We start from the raw sequence: 22,987 nt of genomic DNA on the forward strand, positions 1-22,987 counted from the left end.
ATTTTATACATACTGATAACTTGTGAAACGGCACATTCTGCATAATGACTACTTTTACTTTTGGTACTATTTTCATGCCAATACTTTTGTACTTTTACTCAAGTACATTTTGATAACCAGACTTTTACTTGTAACAGAGTGTTTCTACATTGCAGTATTGATACTTTAAGAAATGTAGTATTTTTTCCACCACTGAAATAAAGAATAAAAAAAGGTTTAGAATCACTGGTCTATAATGATGCCATCTATCGGTGAGCCTGAGTCACTGCAGAGGAGCCATGCTCTCCAATATAATCTCGCGAGAATACGTTGTTGACGCAGACAACAACATAACAGCTGTGTTGCCATGTCCGCCTATTATAAGCGACTTTAGGCTTATTTTGCTGAAAAGTTGCTTGTAAATGTTGGTAGTTGTGGTAGTGGGTTGCGTTTTTTTGGGCTTGTTTCTAAAGTGTAGTTGCTTATTTGAGCTTGTTTACTAATGTTTTAATTATTGTTTAAGCAATAATTAAGGACACCAAATTAATACGTGTTGGTCTGTAGCGCAGAACCTCATCTGAAAATATTGTGTGCCAGAGAACCCCACACCAGATTTGTGTTGTTAGAATGTTTAAAAAATATTCCAAATATTCTACATTTTATTTCAAGATTTTTTGGAAAATAGAAGATCTACAAGCTCACAACGCGTTGTGAGCTTGTAGATTGGCTATTTTCAATGTATACAGATTTAAAGTGCTCATAATGGCCTAGGGCTAGCCTCATCATCAGCCTGAAGCTGCGTGGAGGCAGTCCACTCAGAGAGTGGGCGGGGTCTATGGTTTGGAAACAGGCTACCCTAGAGCCATATTTGCTTCTTTCGGGCTTGCTTGTTTCTCTCGCAATATATGGCAACACTGGGCTGGGGGTGAGGACGGCGCGAGGAGGTGCTGTTGGGCACGAGATTATTCATTGCTGTCCGCAACAAATACCTTTACATTTCACCGTCAGGACGTTCTGTGGGTGTTTGTTTAGTCGAGAACCTCGGTCCACTGTTTACGTCAGTGAGCATGGAGCTGTAGAATGAGCCATAGTGTGGTTTCATGTGGATATATCTGCTGTTGTGTGGAGTGAGGGCAATGCAAGCAACCGCGGAGAACCATTGAAGCCTCAGAAGCCTGGTGGCCAAATCTGGTATTACAGGACTTATGCATTTGGGACGCTACCGCGCATGCTTCTATGGTCTGAAAACGCTACTGTGCATGCTCCATCCAGGACGAAGAGGTACTTAGTTCCGGGTGCTTCGTGCGCTTGTTGTGAGCAACTTTGCGCGGGCCGTCCGTTCTCAAGATATATTATAACTTTATGGGGCAATGGTCTGAATTCCTCGTTGAACTTTCTCAGGTAAAACATTTCTGTTTTTCTTTTTGTTGTTTTCAGTTGAGAACGTGTGTGTGTTTGTGTGTGGGTATTAAAAATGCTTATTTAACATACAGAGGGCGACAGACAAGACGTTGTTGTTTGGTGAGTGAGACATTCCATGATGGCGGCCGCGCCAGGCAGCGTTACCGCGGCGCCACCAGGCGGTGAAGCACACACCACAGAGAATTAAGAAAGTAGAAAAGCAGAATGTTATAACTTGTCTTGTATGCACTGCACTGCGTACAAGACAAACAACATTCTGCATACTTTGCAGTGTTGCCTGATTTCTGCAAGAAATAAGCAACCAGATCTATGAACCCCCCCCCCCCCCCGAACTCTTCTCTCTTTCTCTTGTACATATTTCGTATGTCTCATACCAGCAACCTGTAAACTTGATTGTATGACGTTCTGTATAGTAGTGTGTATATCTGTCTGTCTCTTATCGTGATTTGTGTGCGTGGAAACTCATAGTGCTTTACGAGATATCCAGTTTAGTAGACCTTGTATTGTGAATTGTACTTCAATGTACTGTTTCTCTCTTACTAAATAATGTAAATCAATCAATCAATCAAAACAAGCCCAATAGAAGTGACTATTAGGCCACATTAGCACTTTAAATCATAGTTAAAAATAATAGAGAGGGCACCGGAAATCCCCGCCCATCCACTTGTATAGACCATATTCACACGGCGGCCATTTTGGAATTTGAAAATGCCACCCTGTTGCCGTGGAAACCGGGGTGGAATTTCATTAACTTAATAGCAATATGGCCGCCGTGTGAATATGATCTATAGAGTTGCTCACCCAGCGCATACTCCCTTTTCACCCCTTCTTCCGGGTTGGAAAATGTGATGGGCGGGGCCTATTTGGGGCGTCTGTGACACGCTCTGCGTCATGGAGGTGACGCGTTTTGCAATGCACTTCAATGCAACCTCTCAGTTCTGGGGGCTTGCTTTAAACCTATTCAACGTCACGTGATTCCTCGTTTGACCGGGCAAAAACTCGGATGTGTCTCAAAGAATATGATTATTGGCAGAATAAGAAACATGCTTTACATTGCCATGTCCATTTGTAATAAGCGGACATGGCAACACTGCTTATATGCATTGTCTCAAATGTCCATATTTCTGTTGATGCAGAGCTCTGCTGCTGGGTACTAGCACTGTTGTCATTGAATGTGAATTGACTGTCGCCTCTTGAGTTCCATTCTCTTTGGGATGATCACACATCTGCTTCAGAAGCGTTGTAACCAGTGCATACAGAGGTGTTGGACACATTCATTTATCGTATATGTTGTCTTGCGAGTTGCGCCGTGGTCTTCCTGGTGTGTGCAGTTTGTTTGAGTTGCGTTGCAGTGGTCGGCTCAGCCTGCTAGCCCTGGTGTATCTTTCCTATTGGCTGAAGCCCGGTCAAAGTTCACCAATGCTCAACTCCAAGTTTCAGGCCGCGTCAGGAAGCTCCACCCCTTTGCTCCCATAGAATGGAAGTGATAGGGAGGCGATCGGGAGGCTTGTGTGTGTAACCGGCTGACCGCACCACTGTTGTGGTACAAGTATCATATTGCACGGCTACTATCCTCCTATAATTCTACAAACCTGTGTAGTGGTGGTGAGGCAAAATTGTTTCTGCCCGGTTCTCCTCAGTGGCTGGAGCAATTGATCTGAATTTGCACACACCCATTGACCATTACCATCTGAACGGAACTGCGAAGCCCGTTTTTCGATTTCACCAAATCTCAGCTGTTTATTGGGGGGGGGGGGGAACGACACTGTAATGCTAATAACAATAACGCTAATCTATTGGCTCGCCACCATTACACATGATACACATGATGTCACAGAGTAAACAAGCTAATGAAATCAGCTCCTGGTCTTAAGGTGGACTGAATCGATCTGAATTTGCATGCGAAAACACGTTTTTCGCTTTCCCCAAATGTCACCTGTTTATTAGCGTTTTTGTGTTTGCTGGCTCCCGGGTTGCCAAATCATGTGCGCATATCCCCCCACGGATATGGTCTAGTACAATTGTAATACTTGACATTAAAAGTCATTATGAAATGCTTTGTTAGGATTATTTAAATAAATCAGTAAGAGTGCTTATTGTTGATATGAGCCGAAGATGGTGTCTAGAGTAGACCCCTGGGAGATGGAATGCTGAGGTGAAGCGTCACGCCTACCATCAGCTCCCAGTACTTAACGCATGACTTGCCGCACCCAATCCGTGCTACTCATACGTTCAGATGGCGGTGCCCGGTATCGAATCTATGACCTTGTGGTCCAAAAGCAAGAACTCTACCAACTGAGCTACCCGGACACAATAACTATAACATATCACACACATGCATAGCAAGTGTTACCACATGTTCTATTTGTCTCAAAACAGGTTCCTTCAGTCTACAATGAATGCGAAAGCCATGGAATTTCAGTTGTTAAATTCCTCTCATTGTCTTTCATGCCTCTATCTATTTTGACTCTGACATGCCTGTTTTAAATCTGGAGTAGTGTTTAACCTCAATTGGAAAGCAAACTATCCACCATCACATCTGTTGACAAGATTGGCATTCTATTATGCTACCTTTTTCAGTTTGTATAATCGATGGCATTCCTTTAAAAAAAAAAGAGAACTTACAAAGGCTAGACCTAAATACAAAAGAACACTTTAAAATACATACATAACACAGCGTTAGGAAGGAAATACTATGCCCTTTCTTTGTGGTGGAAGAGTTGTCAAAGAACTGTGAAAGATTGCCTTGTGTTTCTCGTTTATTCTAGATAAATGTATTTTCACTCCTTTTCAAATATGTATGTTGTATTTGTGTTTTTATTTATTATATATTTGTATTTATGTGTCTTTTCAAAAAAAAAAAACGCCTTTGTGCTATTATTTGAAATAACCATTTCAATCAATCAAAAATACATCTGGGCAAAAAACACACTTGAGGGGAGGTCTTTCTAGAGCCCGATACACTCATGATCCATATTTGGATGTTCAACTCTCTCATATTCGATTCATATTTGTTTTAAAGCCAGATTTAACTACTACGTCTGTGAACGTCATTTGTAAACTGCTTGCCTAGCTACTTAGCCTTGCAGCCGAGAATCCAGCACTGATGGTTTGCGAGCGATGATGAGTGCTTGATTTCTTTACAAGCCCCTTGGTCACTCGCTGTCCTACACGGTGCGGGGCTTAGAAGCCCTGCACAAACTGGGGCTTGTAAAGCAAACAAGAGCTCCCCTTCCCTCATTCAGCTACATACCTGTATACGCCGGATCACTGTAGAAACAAATAACGCACCTGTGATTGCTGATCTAAGGAGTAGATTATAGTGTCTTGTATCATTTCTACGAAACGGAAACCAGACAGTCAGAATCAAGGGTTGGGACTATCCGTTTTAGAATAAAGGTTTGACACCACATCGTGGTGCTCTGCAATTGTTTGATTTGATTAACCCATTAACCCATTAAGACCTGGAACGCATCTGTCTCACTTTAGATTTATTTGGCTATTCAAACATAGCAGATCTACAAGCTCATAGCGCGGCACTTGGTGCCGCGCTATGAGCTTGTATATCTGCTATTTTTGAATAGCTTAAGAAATCTAAAGTGACACAGATGCGTTCCAGGTCTTAATGGGTTAAATGTGAGTTTGATTGAACAGAAAACTATCGCTGCATTGTTGAAGCTCTTCAGTGATCTTTCACTATTCAAGGTTACTGAATGATAACTTAAATGTTCTTTCTATTGGTGATTTCCACAGACCACCACATGGCGAGATCTATATCAAGGGAGATGGCCTCCAAAAGGTGTTTTCCATGTTCAGAGGAACAGCCACAGGTGGACCAGGAACATGGGCTGTTTGACGCAATTCTGCCGCAACCTGTTGTAAAGTTGTTCAGAATAGGTATGCAAAGTTTTTTTTTTTTGGGGTTTGTTTTCAATACAAATCGAGATTGACGTTCAATTCAGTGAATCAAAATTACAAGCAGGATTGTGACTCTTGTCATTTTGTTCTGTTAATAATGCATGCGCAAGTCCGAGGGAAGCCACAAGGCTGTTAATGTTAAACTGAATTATGATATAGCCGTCAGTGCTGAAAAAGAATCGTGACCTTAAAATCTCAAGTCTAGTCGAATCGTGGATTAGGCAAATCGTGACAACCCTAGGTTCCACTGATTACAGTCTCATATGTTAGTAGTTTTTATGAAATAAATCTGCAATGTAAATCAGGACAGGAATTTGCAAAAGTGAGTGGCCGCTGTGGCCACTCCAGCCTTCTGCCCCTTGACATTAAAACCGGGAAAGTATCTTTGTCAGTTTAGATTTTTGCGTCGGCTGTTCAAAAATAGCCGATATACAAGCTCACAGCGCTTCATGTTTGTACATCTGCTATTTTTGAACATTTCTGAAAAATCTTGAAAGTGTGAGAACTACTGATTTAGAAGTTATTTGTGGAATTGGCCTCAGGTCTCAAAGGAGTAGTTCACCCAAAAAAGGAGTAGTTCTCTCAAAAAATTACTTATTTTCTATCAATTACACACCCCATGAAGCCTTGAATTCATCGAGATTTCTTAGTTTTTGTCGCATTCCTGAGTCAATAATTTGATGACCGGGACATCGGTCAATATTGGCCTAGAAATGCCAGGAACACAAATAAATCTTCATGAATTCAAGGCTTGGGTTGTGTAATTGATAGAAAATAAGTCATTTTTTGGGTGAACTACTCAAAATGATCTGCCTTGATGCCCCGCCCACACTTCCCCAGCTGATTATAGCGTCTTCTAACAAAACCTAGCCATACATTGAAGAAAAATATGTAAATCAAGCTCTTCCCTTCCTTTTTCAAGTTGCTATCCACAGGATCTTGCACAAAAACGAATTTCACCCACTGTTTTACACCTGTAAACCTGTGATGTGACAATAAAGATGATTCTGATCTAGGGCTGAACGATTTTGGGGAAAAATCTAATTGCGATTTTTCTGACCGATATTGCGATAGCGATTTGATTGCGATTTTTTAATAAAATAAAAAAAATCTTAAACATTTTTTTAAAGTCAAGCTTCAGTTTAGTATTCACTGTGTACGTTTAAAAAGTAATTGGAAGTAATGGAACATTACCAAATGGCATACCATTTATTTACTGTTCTAGATTATAATAAATAAGGATGAGAACTAAAAGATATGAATTGCTTCATTGCTTCCAACATGTATCTTCCAAGTACTTTTTTCCCATGTATATATTCAAACATTTAGCTGGAATAGAAATAGCTTATTTTTGTAAACAACCCAACATTGAACTTGTTAAGTCATTAACTTATGGCTCAAGAAGAGAAGCTTTTTTCTGAAATTAAGTTCAATAAATAAAAATAAAAATAAAATTAAACAAATAATTACCATTTTGTGTAAACAATTCACAGCAGTGAAATAAGTAGGTCTTTCACTTATGGCTCCAGAAGCATATTTACTGATATCCAGTATTTAGCTTATGTAGATTAACATGCAACTAAAATGTAACACTTTTTTGTCTCACAAGCCAAAGTCCTCTCCTACTGTACATTGTATTACTGCTACTCCTTGGAAGTGAAAAACTCAGAATACATAACGCAGTGGTGGAAAGTAACCAAGTACATTTACTTAAGTACTGTACTTAAGTACAATTTTGAGGTATTTGTACTTCACTTGAGTATTTCTAATTTCCAATACTTTAACTCCTACTCCACTACATCTCAGAGGCAAATATTGTACTTTTACTCCACTACAATTATTTGAGAACTTTAGTGACTAGTTACTTTGCAGATATAAATTATAATATTATAAAACATACATTAACCACTTTAGCCCTATTTTATACATAGGTAATTTGAAAATAGCCGATCTACAAGCTCACAACTCGCCGCGATGCGACGCGTTGTGAGCTTGTAGATCTGCTATTTTCAAACATAAGTACTTTTGGTACTTTAAGTACATTTTGATACCAATACTTTTGTAGGCCTACTTTTATTCAAGTCAATTTTGAATTTGGGATTTTTACTTGTAACAGAGTACTTCTACATTGCAGTATTGATACTTTTATTTAAGTACAACATTTTAGTACTTTTTCCACCACTGTACATAAGTGACAAAGATACAGTTCATAGTCGCTTCTTTTGTTTTGGGCTTGTTTTCATAGACAGGGTTGCTTATTTCTCTCACAAAACCTGGCAACACTGACCAGGAAGTGCTGTGCATCGTATTGTTTACATCAGATCACAGCATCCAACAGAAATAGTTTAATAATGATGGGAAAAATATAAGTTACACTTACAGAAACAAACATAGATAGGAGCAACACTACTACTACACTACTTGTGTCGCACCGAAAATAATGTTTTACCGCTACGCGCGACACGGCCGTTCGACAAACTTTAAATACTCGCAGCCGACGGCGATACACTATGAGAGGGACAGAGCGAGAGAGAGAGGGGGGGGGGCGCTGCCCTCTCGCTCCCTGTAGAGAGAGGCAGCCACTCTGGATAGAAGGAGACAAGTCCCGCGGGTGCTCTGGGATTAATATTAATATTAAAATTATTTATTATGATAAAAATTAAAAATTAAAAAATCGCAGCCTTTGCGATTAGCTAATCGCGTGGTTTCAAATCGCGATTTCGGTTTGAAAACGATTAATCGTTCAGCCTTATTCTGATCTATGTCTTTGAAAAACCCTCTGTTCCCTCTGTTTTTACGCTAATCTTTTATTTTTTTTACTTCATCCGCAACCCGTGATGTTGCGTCAACGTCCTTATTCTATTCCTTCATTCCAGATGAGTCCGAGGCGTCCAGCCTCCACGTGAAAATGCAAGTGAAGATGAGTTCTACAGCATCGCCAGCCAGCACACTTTCTATCAAACCCGAAACTGAAGATGATATCGAACAGGAACCTGAAATCAAACAGGAAACGAAACCTGAACCGGAAGTTGCAGACCACCTGGACGTTTCCTGCGCTGACGTGAAAATCCAGACTGGTGAGTGAGCTCATCAAATCATTCATTTATTTAATGTATTCATACAAAGCCATAATCTGGTCTGGTGTCCCGCACGTATATTTATACCATGCTATCTTTTATCCAGTTTAAAGGAATAGCCTACTACACCCAATTAAAGGTCTAGAAGTGCCTAGGTACTAGCCCTAACCCTAAACACTAAGATCACTTGGGGATGTGATGTATTTTGGGTCACTATAGTCTTTGAAAAGCACTTTTTACACCCTCTGTTTTAACACCCAGCCTTCATCTACAGCTCATGTCAAATCAAATCATTAAAGCCATTATTCTACTCCTTCGTTACAGATCAGTCTTTGGTGTCCAGCCTGCGATTGAAGATGAGTCCTCCACCGTGGACAGTTTCTTCTCCACCTATCCTCCACCACTATCAAACAGGAGCTCCACTGTCCACTATCAAACAGGAGCCTGAAGACCACTTTAAACAGGAACCTGAAGACCACTTTAAACAGGAACCTGAAGACCACTTTAAACAGGAACCTGAAGACCACTCCAAACAGGAACCTGAAGATCACTCCAAACAGGAACCTGAAGATCACCTGGATCGCAGTAAGTTCCATGCTGTCTCCTTTTATTTCTTTAATTCTGTTCTGTCCTGTCGTAGGGCTATCACCGTATCGACATGATATCTATAGTCTAAAATAGTGGTTCTCATCCTTTTGTGGAACAGGGCCCACTTCAAAATCTCTTAAGTGTTTGGCGCACGACCCAACATTAACATGTGTTTGTGAAACAGTGCTCTAGGGGGTACGTCTTTTCCCTGGTTGCGTATCCTTCTCAACCTTTCACCCCTGACCTGTTTGCTTCCCTGAGTTTTTAAATCAACATTATTAAAGTTCTTATTCTATTCCTTCATTCCAGACCAGTCCAGTCTGTGGAGTCGGTTGAAGATGAATTCAGCCATGACCGTTTCTATCAAACAGGAACCTGAAGTTCCAATTGAAATTGAAGATGTTCAAGCTGAAATTGAAGAGAGTAAGTGTCAAGCAAAGGTTTGAGTTACAAAGGTTCACTTTAAAAATGTATATATTCAAAGATTTGCACAAATTGCACAATTAAACAAACAACTAGCAAGCTCATAGTGTGGCACTCGGTGCCACGCTATGAGCTTATAGATCTGCTATTTTTGAATAGCCAAAGAGTAAAATATGGTTAAAGTGGTTAAAATGATTATGCTGGGGACCCCCTGGTATCCCCCCGCGGACCCCCGCGGGTCCGCGGACCCCACTTTGAGAAACAATGCTCTAGCTTATTCTGATTGCAAGGTTGACGCTTGTCGCTCAAGACATAAATTGGTCATAAATCAGTCATAGATTGTGTAATTACAAATGTGTTTTTCTTCCTCTCAGGTTGCCAGGTCATGCATGACTGCACAGCCGACAATGAAGACGAGCTGGATCTGAGGAAAGGAGACATTGTCACAATAATCAGCAAGGTTTGGCTCCAGATCATTACATTTACGGAACAGCAGGTCATGATTCCTGTCAGAGCTGGGAAATATATCCATATTATATGAATATGGTGATATTGCTCCGATCCGCACCAAACTTGGCACCAACACTGTTCAGGGGTCTGCCATCAGAAACACTGTACAAGGGTGGTAGGTCATGAGAATAGTTACACCAGGGGCAATTTGGCCAAAAAACTAGAAAATATTTGTGATTATATTGTGATTTTGTGTAAATAGCCAAGCCCTATTTCCTGCCACAGGTTTACTGTTTCTGTAACCTATTATGTTGTCATGCATGCAGTTTCAGATCATCTTCAAGCCCCCAAGGCCAAAATAAGTGACACATTGCGATAATTTTGTCAAGAAAATACAGTATACATTTGAACCAGCTACATCCGTATTAAGTAGTCCCCCCGTGAAAACACGATTGCGGAAATTACCGCAGATTTGAAGGCCATCCGTGGATTTCAAAGCCGTCCGCGGATTACAAGGCATAGTGCAGAAAACAAGAAAAATGTCGGTAAAACACCGCCGCATGTCTCAGGGCAGTGCGGCTGCTGCTAAACTGCCCCCCTCCTCCCCCTCCTCTCACACACACAGGCACGTAGAGAGAGAGAGAAAGATAGTGAGGGGGAGAGAGTGAAAGTGCTGTGCAGAATTACAGCTAAACTTAAACAGAGCAAGTTAACGATGGCTCGTTGACCCCAATTTGACCACTAGGCAATCAACACTGAACAGCACTAATTAATGGCAGCTGTGATTCTTGTGTCTGTCCGTGCAGCCTAGATATCAAGTAATTCCCTGTAGAGGGACCCTCTCCCTCATGTTCAACTTCAAGTGTGACTTCTAAGTTTTACTTCTCCTCAAAATGACAACTTTATTGTTTCCCATCATGAATGACAAGCCTAATATTATTATTGCATTTGGCTATGTGCAATAACTGCAAGCCAATATTCAGAGGCATTGCCAGTTGTACCTGTCTTAATTTCTTTAATTCATATTTCTTTAGTCGCCAATAATTCAACTGTAAGCCAGTGTTTTGAGACATACTGTCTTGTATTTCTACAAAATAAATGGTAAAAAAGCATTCTACATGCATAAATACAAAAATAACTAGAAAAAGTGCTCCTCGGAGCACAACTCTCCGCTGTTGGGTATGTTGGGAATGTTCTATCTGTATAAGTGTCCTATCCGTCCTGTCTGTATAAGTGTCCTATCCCTCCTGTCTGTATAAGTGTCCTATCCGTCCTGTCTATGTAAGTGTCCTATCCGTCCTGTCTGTGTAAGTGTCCTATCCGTCCTGTCTGTGTAAGTGTCCTATCCAATTGTTACAGTATCCGCCATTTCTCAACCATTTCGTGATTGTTCCTGTCTTACCTCACTCTTACCAGACTTGTGTTGGGAATGTTGGGAATGTTCTAATTCTTATGTTCTAACTGTCCTATCCATCCTGTCTGTATAAGTGTCCGATCCGTCCTGTCTGTATAAGTGTCCTATCCGTCTTGTCTGTATAAGTGTCCTATCCGTCCTGTCTATGTAAGTGTCCTATCCCTCCTGTCTGTGTAAGTGTCCTATCCCTCCTGTCTGTATAAGTGTCCTATCCGTCCTGTCTGTATACTGTAGGTGTCCTATCCGTCCTGTCTGTATACTGTAAGTGTCCTATCCGTCCTGTCTGTATTGTGTAAGTGTCCTATCCCTCCTGTCTATGTAAGTGTCCTATCCGTCCTGTCTGTGTAAGTGTTCTATCCGTCCTGTCTGTATAAGTGTCCTATCCGTCCTGTCTGTATAAGTGTCCTATCCGTCCTGTCTGTATAAGTGTCCTATCCGTCCTGTCTGTGTACTGTAAGTGTCCTATCCGTCTGTGTAAGTGTCATATCCCTCCTGTCTATATAAGTGTCCTATCTGTCCTATCTGCCAATTATGTATCAGCCATGCAGCCATTTCGTGATGGTTCCTGTCTTACCTCACTTTGACAGTGTCGATGCCATGTATTTATACAGTATTTCACCGTATTGTCACGTGTCACGTGAGGCTTGACCAATCGGTGTGTCATATTTAGAAAGTGAAAACAAAACTCTCCTACGGAGAGTAACTACGGAGAGTAATAATAATAAAAAATAAAAAATGATTGGATCGGCCTGATCGGACCACCTCTATTTATAACCAGTAACGTTGACTCACGGGCCAAACCCACAGGTCTAGGTCCTGAGGGCGTTCATGGAACACCTCGTCCCCTCCCTGCCGCAGCAGATCCACGAGGACAGGGATAGCCAGAGGCACGTCGTAAAGGAGCGGAGTTATCGCCGATCTCCACGTGCCCCACGCTGGGGCCACCAGCAACACCGACAAACCCTGGAGTCTGACCCTCTCCAACGAAGGAAGGATCAACTCCATTAGCGGGAAGGCATAAAGCAGTTCGCTCGGCCAACTGTGTGCCAAGGCGTCCAAGCCCATGTACCGGAGACGGAGTCCAAGCCCCGTACCGGAGACTGCCTATGGACAGCAGGTCCGCTCCGCGGTTCTGGAGGCCCGGGACATGAGACGCCCGTATGGACGCGAGCCGTGAGTCGCACCATAGCGTCATCTCGGGAGGTAGGTCAAGCCTCCCTGCTTGTTGATATAACACATGGTTGTAGTATTGTCCGTTCTGACCGAGACATGACAACCCAGGATCCGAGCCTCAAAATGTTTGAGACCGAGGAAAACCGGCAGCAGTTCCAGGTTATTGCTGTGGGCCGACTGCAGCGTCGGGCTCCACACCCCACTGGTCCATCTACCCTCGTGGATGGCTCCCCAACCCGTCATACTGGCGTCCGTGGTGATGACCCTCCACGAAATCACAGCCACTATACTGACCCCCTGGGACAGAAAGGTTGCCTGTGACCATGGTCTGAGTGCCTCTACGCACCATGGAGACACCACCACTAGCCGACGGCCTGAGGTGGGTGGGATCCGGAGGGCCCTCAGCCACCTCTGAGCAGGTCTCATGTAGAACCTGCCCAAGCGGATTAAGGGAATGACTGAAGCCATGAGACTCACTGCTTGCATGCATAACTTGTAAGTGACTTGACGCCCCGCACGAAAAGACTTCACACAAGCTAAGACGCTGTCTAAAGCCGCATTCTGAGCGTGTTTGAGTCTAGCGAGATCCCCCAGAAGGTGGTCAGCTGAGATGGAACCAGAACGCTCCTCTGGACGTCGATTGTGAACATAGTGACGTCAGTTGGGAGAGGGCCACGGCTGTGTGCCGTGCCACCTCCTCCTCTGAGCCCGCGGCAATTAACCAGTCGTCGAAGTTAAGTCGACAGACTGATCCCCTGACGCCGCAGTGGAGCTATTGCCACATTGATAGACTGCACGAGCACTCGCGGTCTCAATGACATACCAAAGGGAAGAACCGCGTACTCGTACACTTCCCCTTTGTAGCCGAAGCGCAGGAACTTTCTGTGTGGAGGCCAGATTGGAACGTGGAGGCAAGCAACCTAGAGGTCGATGCCCGTCCACCAGTGCCCCTGGCGTACCGTTCGCAACAGCTTCACGGTCGTCAACATTGAAATGCAAACCCATTAGGTACTTGTTGAGGCCCTTCAGATTCAGAAAGGGCCGTACGCCCCCCCCCCCCCCCCCCCCATTTTCCTCATCAGAAAAAGCTTTGAACAGAAACCCAGTCGGTTCTGATTCGTAGATATTTCTCTGAAAGCGCCCTTGCTCAAGAGAGAGAGAACCTCCTCTCTCAGAGTCATGGCTGCTTTTATCTTCCGCATGAGAGAGACACACTTGTCGGACATAGGAAGTAACACAAGGCATGTGGAAACACACCAGTGCAACCACAATGTGTTGTTGTTGTTCAGGGGAGCTGGTCAGTACAACCACAGTGTGTTACTGCCATACTGAGTCTGACATAGGAAGTAGTAACACAAGGCATGTGGAAACACACCAGTGCAACCACAATGTGGTGTTGTTGTTCAGGGGAGCTGGTCAGTACAACCACAGTGTGTTACTGCCGTACTGAGCTTAACCAGTAAAAACACAGTGCAACGCTGATGTACTGGGATAATAGACAGATCCAGATTGCAACCCTCCCAAAAGCTGCTCACCGAGCGAGCGAGTCGGGAGGGGGCGCTGCTGTTATCAGTCCCGTGGACAACGTGCACGTTTCCACTGGGACCGATGACGTCGCCACGCGGTCCAGCGGACTCGTACAGTGGCGTCCGTTAGAGACCGTTAGTGTCTACCATGCTGTGAAAACAGGCCTGACAGGCACAATGGGATCATAGGAGGCCATCAACGCCTGGGGACCCCCGGGGACCCCTAGCGTCGTGACCTCCTGACCGGGGCTGGATAATGTGCTTGTGTATTTTAGGATTTTTTTAATGGAACAAAATAAAGCACAGAGACCGTGTAAACAACATAAACAGTTTAACATACTCTTATGAAAACCATTCATGTGTGTCTCAAAGCACCCGATGAACCGGAGCCTCCATCGTGGTAGTGTAGACAAAGGGCTAACTAGCTTAGCTTGTAAGCTCAGCCTAGCCTAGTCTAGCCTAGCTACAGGTCGCTTTTAGGCTTTAGCTGCTACCTGTAGCTGTTTGGCTAACAAAGAACGAAGGAGAGCGATGGCCACCGCGGCGTTGTTTTTAGGGGGGCAGGCTAAGCACTGCACCAAAACAACACTGCTCTTTAACTGTGTCGATGTTAGTGAGGCTAGTTAGCCGCTAAGTGAAACAACAGCAGCCTGACTGGAGGCTATGCTAATCTAGCAGGTACCATAGCTGGTGACGGCTAACTCACCAGGAGTGAAGGGACGTTAACATCCATTTCCATGGAAACAGGTGACGTCGAAACCTAATCCACCCGGTCCATACAAGCGTGGCGCCCGTTTGGGACAGTGAAAGTAGCGCTGGTCCTGATGGTAGGCGTGTGGGGGTCACGTGACTGAGTACGGAAGCATTCCACGCTGCTCCCTTGGTGTTTACAAAGTCCGTCGCCATCTCGTCTAGGCCCCTTGGCCTGGCTGGAGGAGGCGACAGAGCCGCCTTCCCCGAAGGAAGCGCTCTGTCGCCCTCCAGAGGCTGGCGTGACACGGTACTCAACAGATTGTAAACACAGCGGGTCTCTGGGTCCGTCAGGCGCGACCCTTGCCACGCTACCAATTTGTGAACCCTTCGTCCTACAGTGACGCTCTGGCGCCCCCTAGTGGACAGAGGGTAGAAACCGGCGTGGCCGGGCTACCTAGTTTAGCTTTTAGCTTAGCCTAGCTTAGCTTATTCTAGCTACAGGTAGCCCTTAGCTTTTAGCTGATCAGCTAGTAAGGTTTATATTACCTGCATTTGATTCAAGCATGTCTAGAATTTATCCCAGCAGCGTTTGGAAAGTCGCTAAGGGACAGTCCAAGCGCTTTGGGCTTATAAGGGGGGGTTATCAACACGGGGACCACCTAGTGATCCCCATGCGTAGATTCCCCCGACAGTTGTTGAAAACAGGCAGAGAAGTATCCCATTGGTGTCTATCATGCTGTGAAAGCAGGCCTGACAGGCACAATGGGCTTATTAGAGGAGGCCATCGACGCCCGGGTACCCCCTGGGACCCCTAGCGTCGTGACCTCCTGACCGGGGCTGGATAAAAAAAAAGCACAGAGACAGTGGAAACAGCATAAATAGTTCAACATACTCTTATGAAAACTTTTTATGTGTCTCAAAGCACCCGATGAATCTTTTCGCGGTTGCTCTTCATCCAGGAGCTCTCACTCTGGATGTCGCCGTGTAGTCGCGTCCTTCGTGGTACAGACGCCGGCTCTGAGGAGGCTAACGAGCTGGTGTTGTCCTAGCGAGCAAGCTAAGCTAGAACAGCGCTGCTAACAACCTGTTGCTTAGTGAGGCTAGCCATTCGTTAAAACCAGCCGCCACAGGTTCGAGGATCTCTTCCCCGGTGGCTGCGGTTGGTTCTCCCCGTCCGGGGCTTGTCATGGACACCTCCTGGGTGTCCTGGTATGACGGGAGCTCCAGGACATCCTCCCCGTCCTCCGCCATGTTGTCATCGTGAAGAGCCATCGACTTCTCGTTGGCAGGGGGGAGGAAGAGCCGCTGCTAGCATGCTGCGGCGGGGACAGGCCCCCACTCGCAGCATCAGCGGCGGGAGGTGGCGTCAGCGTCGTGGACGCTTGACGCTTTAGCCTCGGCACCGGTGGGGGTCCCATGAGCTGGGGCCGCTCATGCTGCACGACTGGGGTCCCCGGTCCGGTGGCGGTGGAGGTCTCACCGTTGTCTCGTCTAGTCCAGCCGACCAGGGTCCAAGCCCTGACAAGCCGAGCGTCGAGTTGAGAAACGGTGAACATCGCGCAGTTAGGGCACGCATCTGGCTCACCCGGGTGGGTCCTGGCGCAGAACGCGTGATCGACCCCCAGCAGTGGATGCAGACGCGGTGGGGGTCGTCTGCGGCGATGAGGAGGTCGCATTCCGCAAATCCGCCACTCCTCGGTGCTTCCATCTTGGTCCTCGGTCTGGGAAAACAACAGGCTAAATAGCCTAGCTAGTAGCCTAGCTCCTAGCATTAGCCTAGCCTAGCAACTCGCCGTTAGCTTACCTAGCCGCTAACTGGAGTTCTGAAACAGACCAAGAATAAGGAAAACTGAGGAGATAGAAAATGTATAAATTATAAATTAAGTCTCGGGAGCGAGCTTAATAATAGAAAGATTTTTCCCTTGGGAAATACTCCTTATTTCCGCCTTGGGTTACATTGTAAAAATCTTTCTTTGATAAAACTCTTAATGTGTGTGAAATTCGTCTGCGCATTCGCTTGCAGAGAGTAGAAAAGAGGAGGAGCCTATGTCACGTGGAGTCTCTTGTACTCCAGGGTCTTCCGGACTCGTGACATACCCTAAGCCAATCAAATGTTTGGCATCGGGAGCGTGTGTGTTGCTCTGTGCATCGCCTGAGGGCGCTGATATCCCATAGTGAGTAGTAAACGGAGAACCGTGGTAAAACTGTCAGTCTGTGTATAAAGTTTGCCAACAAGGAGCCGCAAATTAGTCACATTAGCTGCATCATCAGCAGCCACTCACTGAGTGCTGGGCACATGGGAGTACCCTGAAACAGTGATTTTAAGCCTGTGGGCTTCTATTTTTGGGGCGGTGTACCGCCCCCTATAAGTGAGTTTTGGACACTGACCAATCCTGCACCGTGATTGGCCAATAGTCTACAACGCAGTCTACACCCCTAACCCTTCCATTGTTAATGCAAATCGATACTTTTGCAAAGTCAGCCAATCACATTACAGCTAGTGTCATCACCACTAACTGTAATGTGATTGGCTGACTTTGCAAATTCAGGACTGTGATTGGCTAGCGAAACACATGACACATGTGCAGCCCTATGAATAGCAGTATGGACTTAAAAAAAAGTCTTCTATCCTTTTTTTTAAGTGAGTCATGTTGTGATGACCACACACCGCCCACTTCACACTGGGTGTGATTTTTACTATTCAATATTGATCAAGTGGTTAATTCATAATATATTTTTACTTCAGTTTGGGAAGAAATTACATTTCTCTTTTGGGACCTGAGCTAAAAGTTTGGGAACCCCTGATCTACAGGTCTCATTTTTGAAAGAAATCTTAACACATTGACTGCCAAGATCGAGTTATCTCGATTTTAGCAAAAAAAGATTTTTTCCATTTTTTTTTTTTTTTTTTTACTTTTTTTTTTTTTTTTTGACCCAAAGGAGGACCAAGGAGATATGAATTTTCGAAGATCTTTACTCTCATCCACTTCCTTGTTAACTTAAAACTTTAAAATTTTGTATCTCGGCTCCTGAGTACTTTTTTTTTTCATTGAAAAATCTCTGGCATGAATAACAATAGGCAGTGAAAATAATTCAGGCAGTCAATGTGTTAAGACACACCATTTTAGCATAGCTGAAAAAGTACTAGGTTCATTGCTCTTATTTGCTTTTATAATTTATTTATAATGTTTTTTGCCTGGTTATGTATTTTTATACTTTGATTTTATATGCTATATAAATAAAGTTTGATTGATACCATATCCACTGTTTGTGGTGTGTGTGTGTGTGTGTGTGTGTGTGTGTGTGTGTGTGTGTGTGTGTGTGTGTGTGTGTGTGTGTGTGTGTGTGTGTGTGTATTTACATATATACACACATATGCATATGCATATTTGCCATGTTTGGTGAGGATTGGAGAAATGGTGTGCCTGGGGGCCCTAACGTAGCCCCTGTGACTATTGTCATGGCAGACCCCTGAACAGTGTTTGTGTCAAGTTTGGTGCAGATTGTAGCAACAGTGTGCCTGTGGCCCCTGGGGGGCCCCTAACATGGCTCCTGGGGGCCACACGTGGCCTCTGGTGTGACTATTCTGATGGCAGACCCCTGACCAGTGTCAAGTTGGGTGCGGATCGGAGCAACGCTGCGCCTCGCAGGTCTGCTTGTTAGCTTTGTGACGTCCACCGTCGACCCACCCTCTAGGCAATTTAATATAGGACAGGGGTCTACAACAGGGGGTCCGGGACCCCTAGGGGGTCCTCAGAGTTACTACAGGGGGGCCCAAATCTTTGTGTGCTATGATTTTTTTTTTTACATTAACCACTTGAAGCCTAGCATCCCTTTTCTGAGGAGAACTTTAGCCAAAAACAGCAGATCTACAAGCTCTCAACGCCTCGCGCTGCGAGGCGTTGTGAGCGAGCTTGTAGATCGGCTGTTTTTGGCAAAGAGTTATAGGTGTAGAGGGGAAAAAAGAGCAGCAAAGGTTGATCTGAAACACAATTTTATACAATATAGAGGGGGTCCCTGCTTCATCTCTCTCTCAGCTAGGGGGTCCTTGGCCTGCAAACGTTGAAGACCCCTGATATAGGAGGATATCAGATCCCAATGGAAATTGCATCATTGTTACACTCCTAATGTGACCGGTTTCATCATCTTCTGCAGGAAACAGAAGCTGACGGCTGGTGGGAGGGAGAGGTCAACGGCCGGCGTGGGTTCTTCCCCAGCAACTTTGTCACGCTGATCCCACGCACGGGCATCCTGCAAGTGAGTTTCCCAGAAAAAAAACGAATGAACCAAATGGACCCATAAGGATCCGTTTTGTTCCATTTGTACATTCTCAAGAGTTACAGACATGTAAGGGTCCATTTGGTTTCACAACCTGCCCGTGTCCCTGTAAGCTGGAACTTTTCCCCACATTTCTTCTGTGCTTTGGTGAGAGGTCAACACACTGACCTCTCATGGTGAGACTGTGGACACGTCTTAGAATATTTGATACTTTATTTTTTTTGCTTAAAGGGATATTTCACTTTCAAACATTGATGTTCATTTTATCAGACACGCCCCCTTCCTATACAAACCCATTGTAACTTCAAACACCATTTTAACCATGATGGATTCATCGAAAACACCCGTCCTTGCTTATGGTGACTGATATTGTGTGTGAGGGGGCCATGTTTTTTCAATTACTTTTTTCATTCTTTTTTTAATAATATAATTTTAATAATAATTAACTCATACACTGCCTAGGACGTAAAAAACGTATTTTTTTCCAATTACCAAACCTGCCTAGGACGTAAAAAACGTAATTTTGCAAAATCATTTTTTAAAACAAGATCTCACCGTCGTTCATCTCTCGAAGTGACACATTTCATTGTAGCACACCCGGATACGGAAATACGCCATATCAAAGATTTTCGCTCCCGCCCACTTCCTGTTTGGGTTCCGCTTTCAAACACCTGTTTCGCGTCGCTGTTTTGAAACTGCTATTGCTGCAAAATGGAAAAAACACTAAATCGCTGGCAGTGGGCAAACACAGCCAGAAAAAAAGTCTGGCAGGGAATGAGTTAAATACAAACATTATGAAAAAAAGAATTGAAAAAACACGGCCCCCTCACGCATTAGAAGGACAATATCAGTCACCAGAACTAAGGACAGGTGTTTTCGATGAATCCATCATGGTTAAAATGGAGTTAGAAGTTACAATGGGTTTGTATAGGAAGGGGGCGTGTCAGATAAAATGAATATCAAATATCTAAATACTGAATCAAGCAACTCAAAAACTGTCTGGGGTGTTCCCCCACCACACAGACAGAGTTCCTCTGTTATTGCTTGTGTAAAGGCATATTACTCAGGGATCTCAATATCCTCTATTGTGGAGTTACTCACTAAAAAATCTTGGTGGATAGACAGTGTATATGCTGTAGCAGTGGGTCACACAGTTTTTAGCTCGAGTCCCAAAACAGACATGCAATGTGTCCCCGGGACCCAAACTAGTGAAAGTAGCCGATCTACAAGCTTGGCTATCATTGAATTCCTTTTTTTTGTATTATTATTTTGATTTTGATTTTTTTCCTGAGATATTGTGATTATTATTCTTAGCACATTTGTGGTAGGTGTAGCATAATGATGTCTGGAATACGTACAGTACTTGCCAGCCTGTTCTGCTGCTGTTCTAACTGCTGTGCTAACTGTTGCTCCTTCTCCTCTTCCAGTCTGCAACTACGAGCGAACCACCTGCTCCAGGGAAACGCTCAGGTAAGAGAACAGTATCTTCAGCATTGATCACATCACAACCACAGGTCAAGATCTGTGATGAAAACAACTGATGTTTGATGGTGGATTAGTTGTTGCTGCATGTGCATTCATTAGTGTCCAGGGTAGTTTCTGGAGGCAGACTCCCACAATGTTCATTTCGTCATACAGTCTGAGTCTGTGTAAAGGAATCTCTGAAAATGATCCATGGGTAAAGCGGATGTTCCGCCTCCCCCCACTTCCGTCTCATCTTTGCTGGCGCATACATTTGTCCTACTGTTTAAATCAAATTATTCAAAGCATATATAGCTTGCTGCTTAGAAAAAATGAAAATATGTATTAAAATTATATTTTAGAATATGTTTTGGTGAACGGAAATGCCTAACGGATGACAGCTTCCTTTCACGGCTTTTGGGAGGTGCAGCTCCAGACTCAGCATTTGGAGATTGTGGAACAGGCTCTATGCACAGCAGCCATATTGGCAACAAAATTGGACCGCTTCCGTACTTCCTTCACAAGTGTTACCAATGATACTAATCAAGGCTCTGTTCCATTTAGCGCAGCACAGTGGTTTTCAAACTTGTTTAATTTCAAGGACCCCATAACTCTGAGATTGTATAAATCGTTCCATTTGTACACCCGTAAGGGGCAATTTGGAAACCCCTCAAGGAGCCATGAGGGTCCCTGAACCACACTTTGAGACCCACTGGTGTAGTCGTGCGTTTCCAGTGAGAAAACATGCACCCTGATTCTGACCAGAATGGAACAGAGACTTCATTAGTTTAATTGGTAACACCTATGAAGGAAGTAAGGGAGAGGCCCAATTTCTTTCCAATATGGCTGCTGTGCATAGAGGCTATTGTAGTCTGGCCACGCAAGACACTGTCAGGGTGAACTGGACCGGTGAACTCTCCCCCGTATGGGCCAAATGGCTTGGCTTACACGTTAACTGTTGAATCTGCTTATTCCTGTCACACGAGATGTGTAATTATTACAAACTTGTGTCTTTCTCCCCATTCTTTGTCTCTTAGTGGTAGAACGCTGCAAGGTCACGTTTGACTGCGCCGCCGACAGAGACGATGAGCTGCAGCTGAGGAAAGGAGACATTATTACTGTTATCAGCAAGGTTTGGCTCTTGATCATATTCACATGGACTAAAGTTCTCTGTCGCCACGATTGATTTCATTCAGTTTAGATTCCATAGAACAGTGGTTCTCAAACGTATTCATGTCAAGGACCCCCAAAATTATATGTATTTGGCCGCGGACCCCCATGTCAAAATATTTTGTTCCAGGGACCCCCCCAGAAGTAAAGATTTGAGTTAGAAATGTTCGCTTTAAAAACTATTGTATAAAAGAAATTGCAAAGATGTTGACATGATGACACTATTTAAAAAAAGCAAATCTATAGCAAATCTACAAGCTCATACCACTATGAGCTTGTATATCTGCTATTTTTGAATATCCAAAGTGTAAAAGCATAAAGTGTTTAAAATTATTGTGATGCTATATTAACACATTTTGCTTGGGAACCCCTGGAACCCCCCCAAGGACCCCTGGGGGTCCCCAGACCCCACTTTGAGAACCAAAGTCAGTATGTCTTCTATGGAAGCACACCCGGAAATAGTAGATCTGCTGTGACGTGTTGTGAGCTCCTTTTATTTATGCTATTTGAAAATAGCCGATAGACAAGCTCACAATGTGACGTGTTTTGAGCTTGTAAATCTGCTATTTTCAACGAAAAATTGTCGGGGGGAAAAGTGACACATTTAGAATATTAAAAAAAACACTTAGGGCACAACAATATTTTCAGTTTGGGGGGGGGGGGGGGGGGTCTGTGGCAAAAAATACATCTGAATTTGTTAAATACAATACGTCTCAAAAACATATATGATAATCGCCAGTCTGGGCCACGGGCAGCCATGTTTTGAACGATCATTTCTTTCATAAGGGTTTTATCGGACAGCAATTGTCAGATGCCGATGGAGATCTCAGTGCCGTCTTTGTGGTTCTAATGTGACCGTTTGAATTTTCTTGTGAAGGAAACGCAAGAAGAAGGCTGGTGGGAGGGAGAGGTCAACGGCCGACGCGGTTTCTTCCCCAACAACTTTGTCAAGTTGATCCCACCAACGGGCGCTGTTCAAGTGAGTGACGGTCACAAAACTGCAACAGCAAATGTTCTTTTTTTAATGTTGATCAATATGTCTTGCACATGTTTGACATGGCTATACTACAGAGCAGCCATGTACAGAACAACCTTTTTGACATGAAGTGCCATGCACTTATTTTCCTGTTTAACTCATTGAGTGCCCAAATTATTATCTATTTCTGGCCATTACAATTCTTTATTTTTTATTTTTAGTAAAGTAAAGTAAAGTAAAAAAAAAAGTGCTTAGGAAGCGAGATACAGCCTTTTTAAGTTATAAGTCAAACAAGGAGTGGATGGAGCTGCAAATCTTCAGATGAGGATATTATTTGATGTTTTTTTTAAGACATCGATATTGGCTATTAGGCATCCGATATGTCCTGATTTGAAACCTTTTTAAAACTTTTCAAAAATAGCAGATACAATATATGGAG

The 22,987-nt window shown here is 43.9% G+C and overlaps 1 protein-coding gene across 2 annotated transcripts in view; it reads left to right on the top strand.

Moving 5' to 3' along the window:
* The first annotated feature begins 922 nt into the window (after nucleotides 1-922).
* Nucleotides 923-22,987, top strand: part of LOC311064521 (uncharacterized protein) — a 50,367-nt gene continuing 28,302 nt past the window's right edge. The window contains exons 1-10 of one of the 2 annotated variants that reach the window (XM_084084380.1): nucleotides 923-1,380; nucleotides 5,155-5,298; nucleotides 8,196-8,396; nucleotides 8,721-8,981; nucleotides 9,294-9,407; nucleotides 9,782-9,867; nucleotides 18,819-18,920; nucleotides 20,369-20,411; nucleotides 21,440-21,534; nucleotides 22,450-22,551. In XM_084084380.1, coding sequence (XP_083940506.1) covers nucleotides 5,163-5,298; nucleotides 8,196-8,396; nucleotides 8,721-8,981; nucleotides 9,294-9,407; nucleotides 9,782-9,867; nucleotides 18,819-18,920; nucleotides 20,369-20,411; nucleotides 21,440-21,534; nucleotides 22,450-22,551 — 1,140 coding nt within the window. In that variant the 5' untranslated portion in view covers nucleotides 923-1,380; nucleotides 5,155-5,162. The remainder of the gene's footprint in view (nucleotides 1,381-5,154; nucleotides 5,299-8,195; nucleotides 8,397-8,720; nucleotides 8,982-9,293; nucleotides 9,408-9,781; nucleotides 9,868-18,818; nucleotides 18,921-20,368; nucleotides 20,412-21,439; nucleotides 21,535-22,449; nucleotides 22,552-22,987) is intronic. The other variant, XM_084084381.1, reaches the window with a different exon arrangement.

This window comes from Gymnoscopelus microlampas, assembly GCF_963454915.1.
Source record: "Gymnoscopelus microlampas genome assembly, chromosome: 17".
Lineage (NCBI taxonomy): Eukaryota > Metazoa > Chordata > Actinopteri > Myctophiformes > Myctophidae > Gymnoscopelus > Gymnoscopelus microlampas.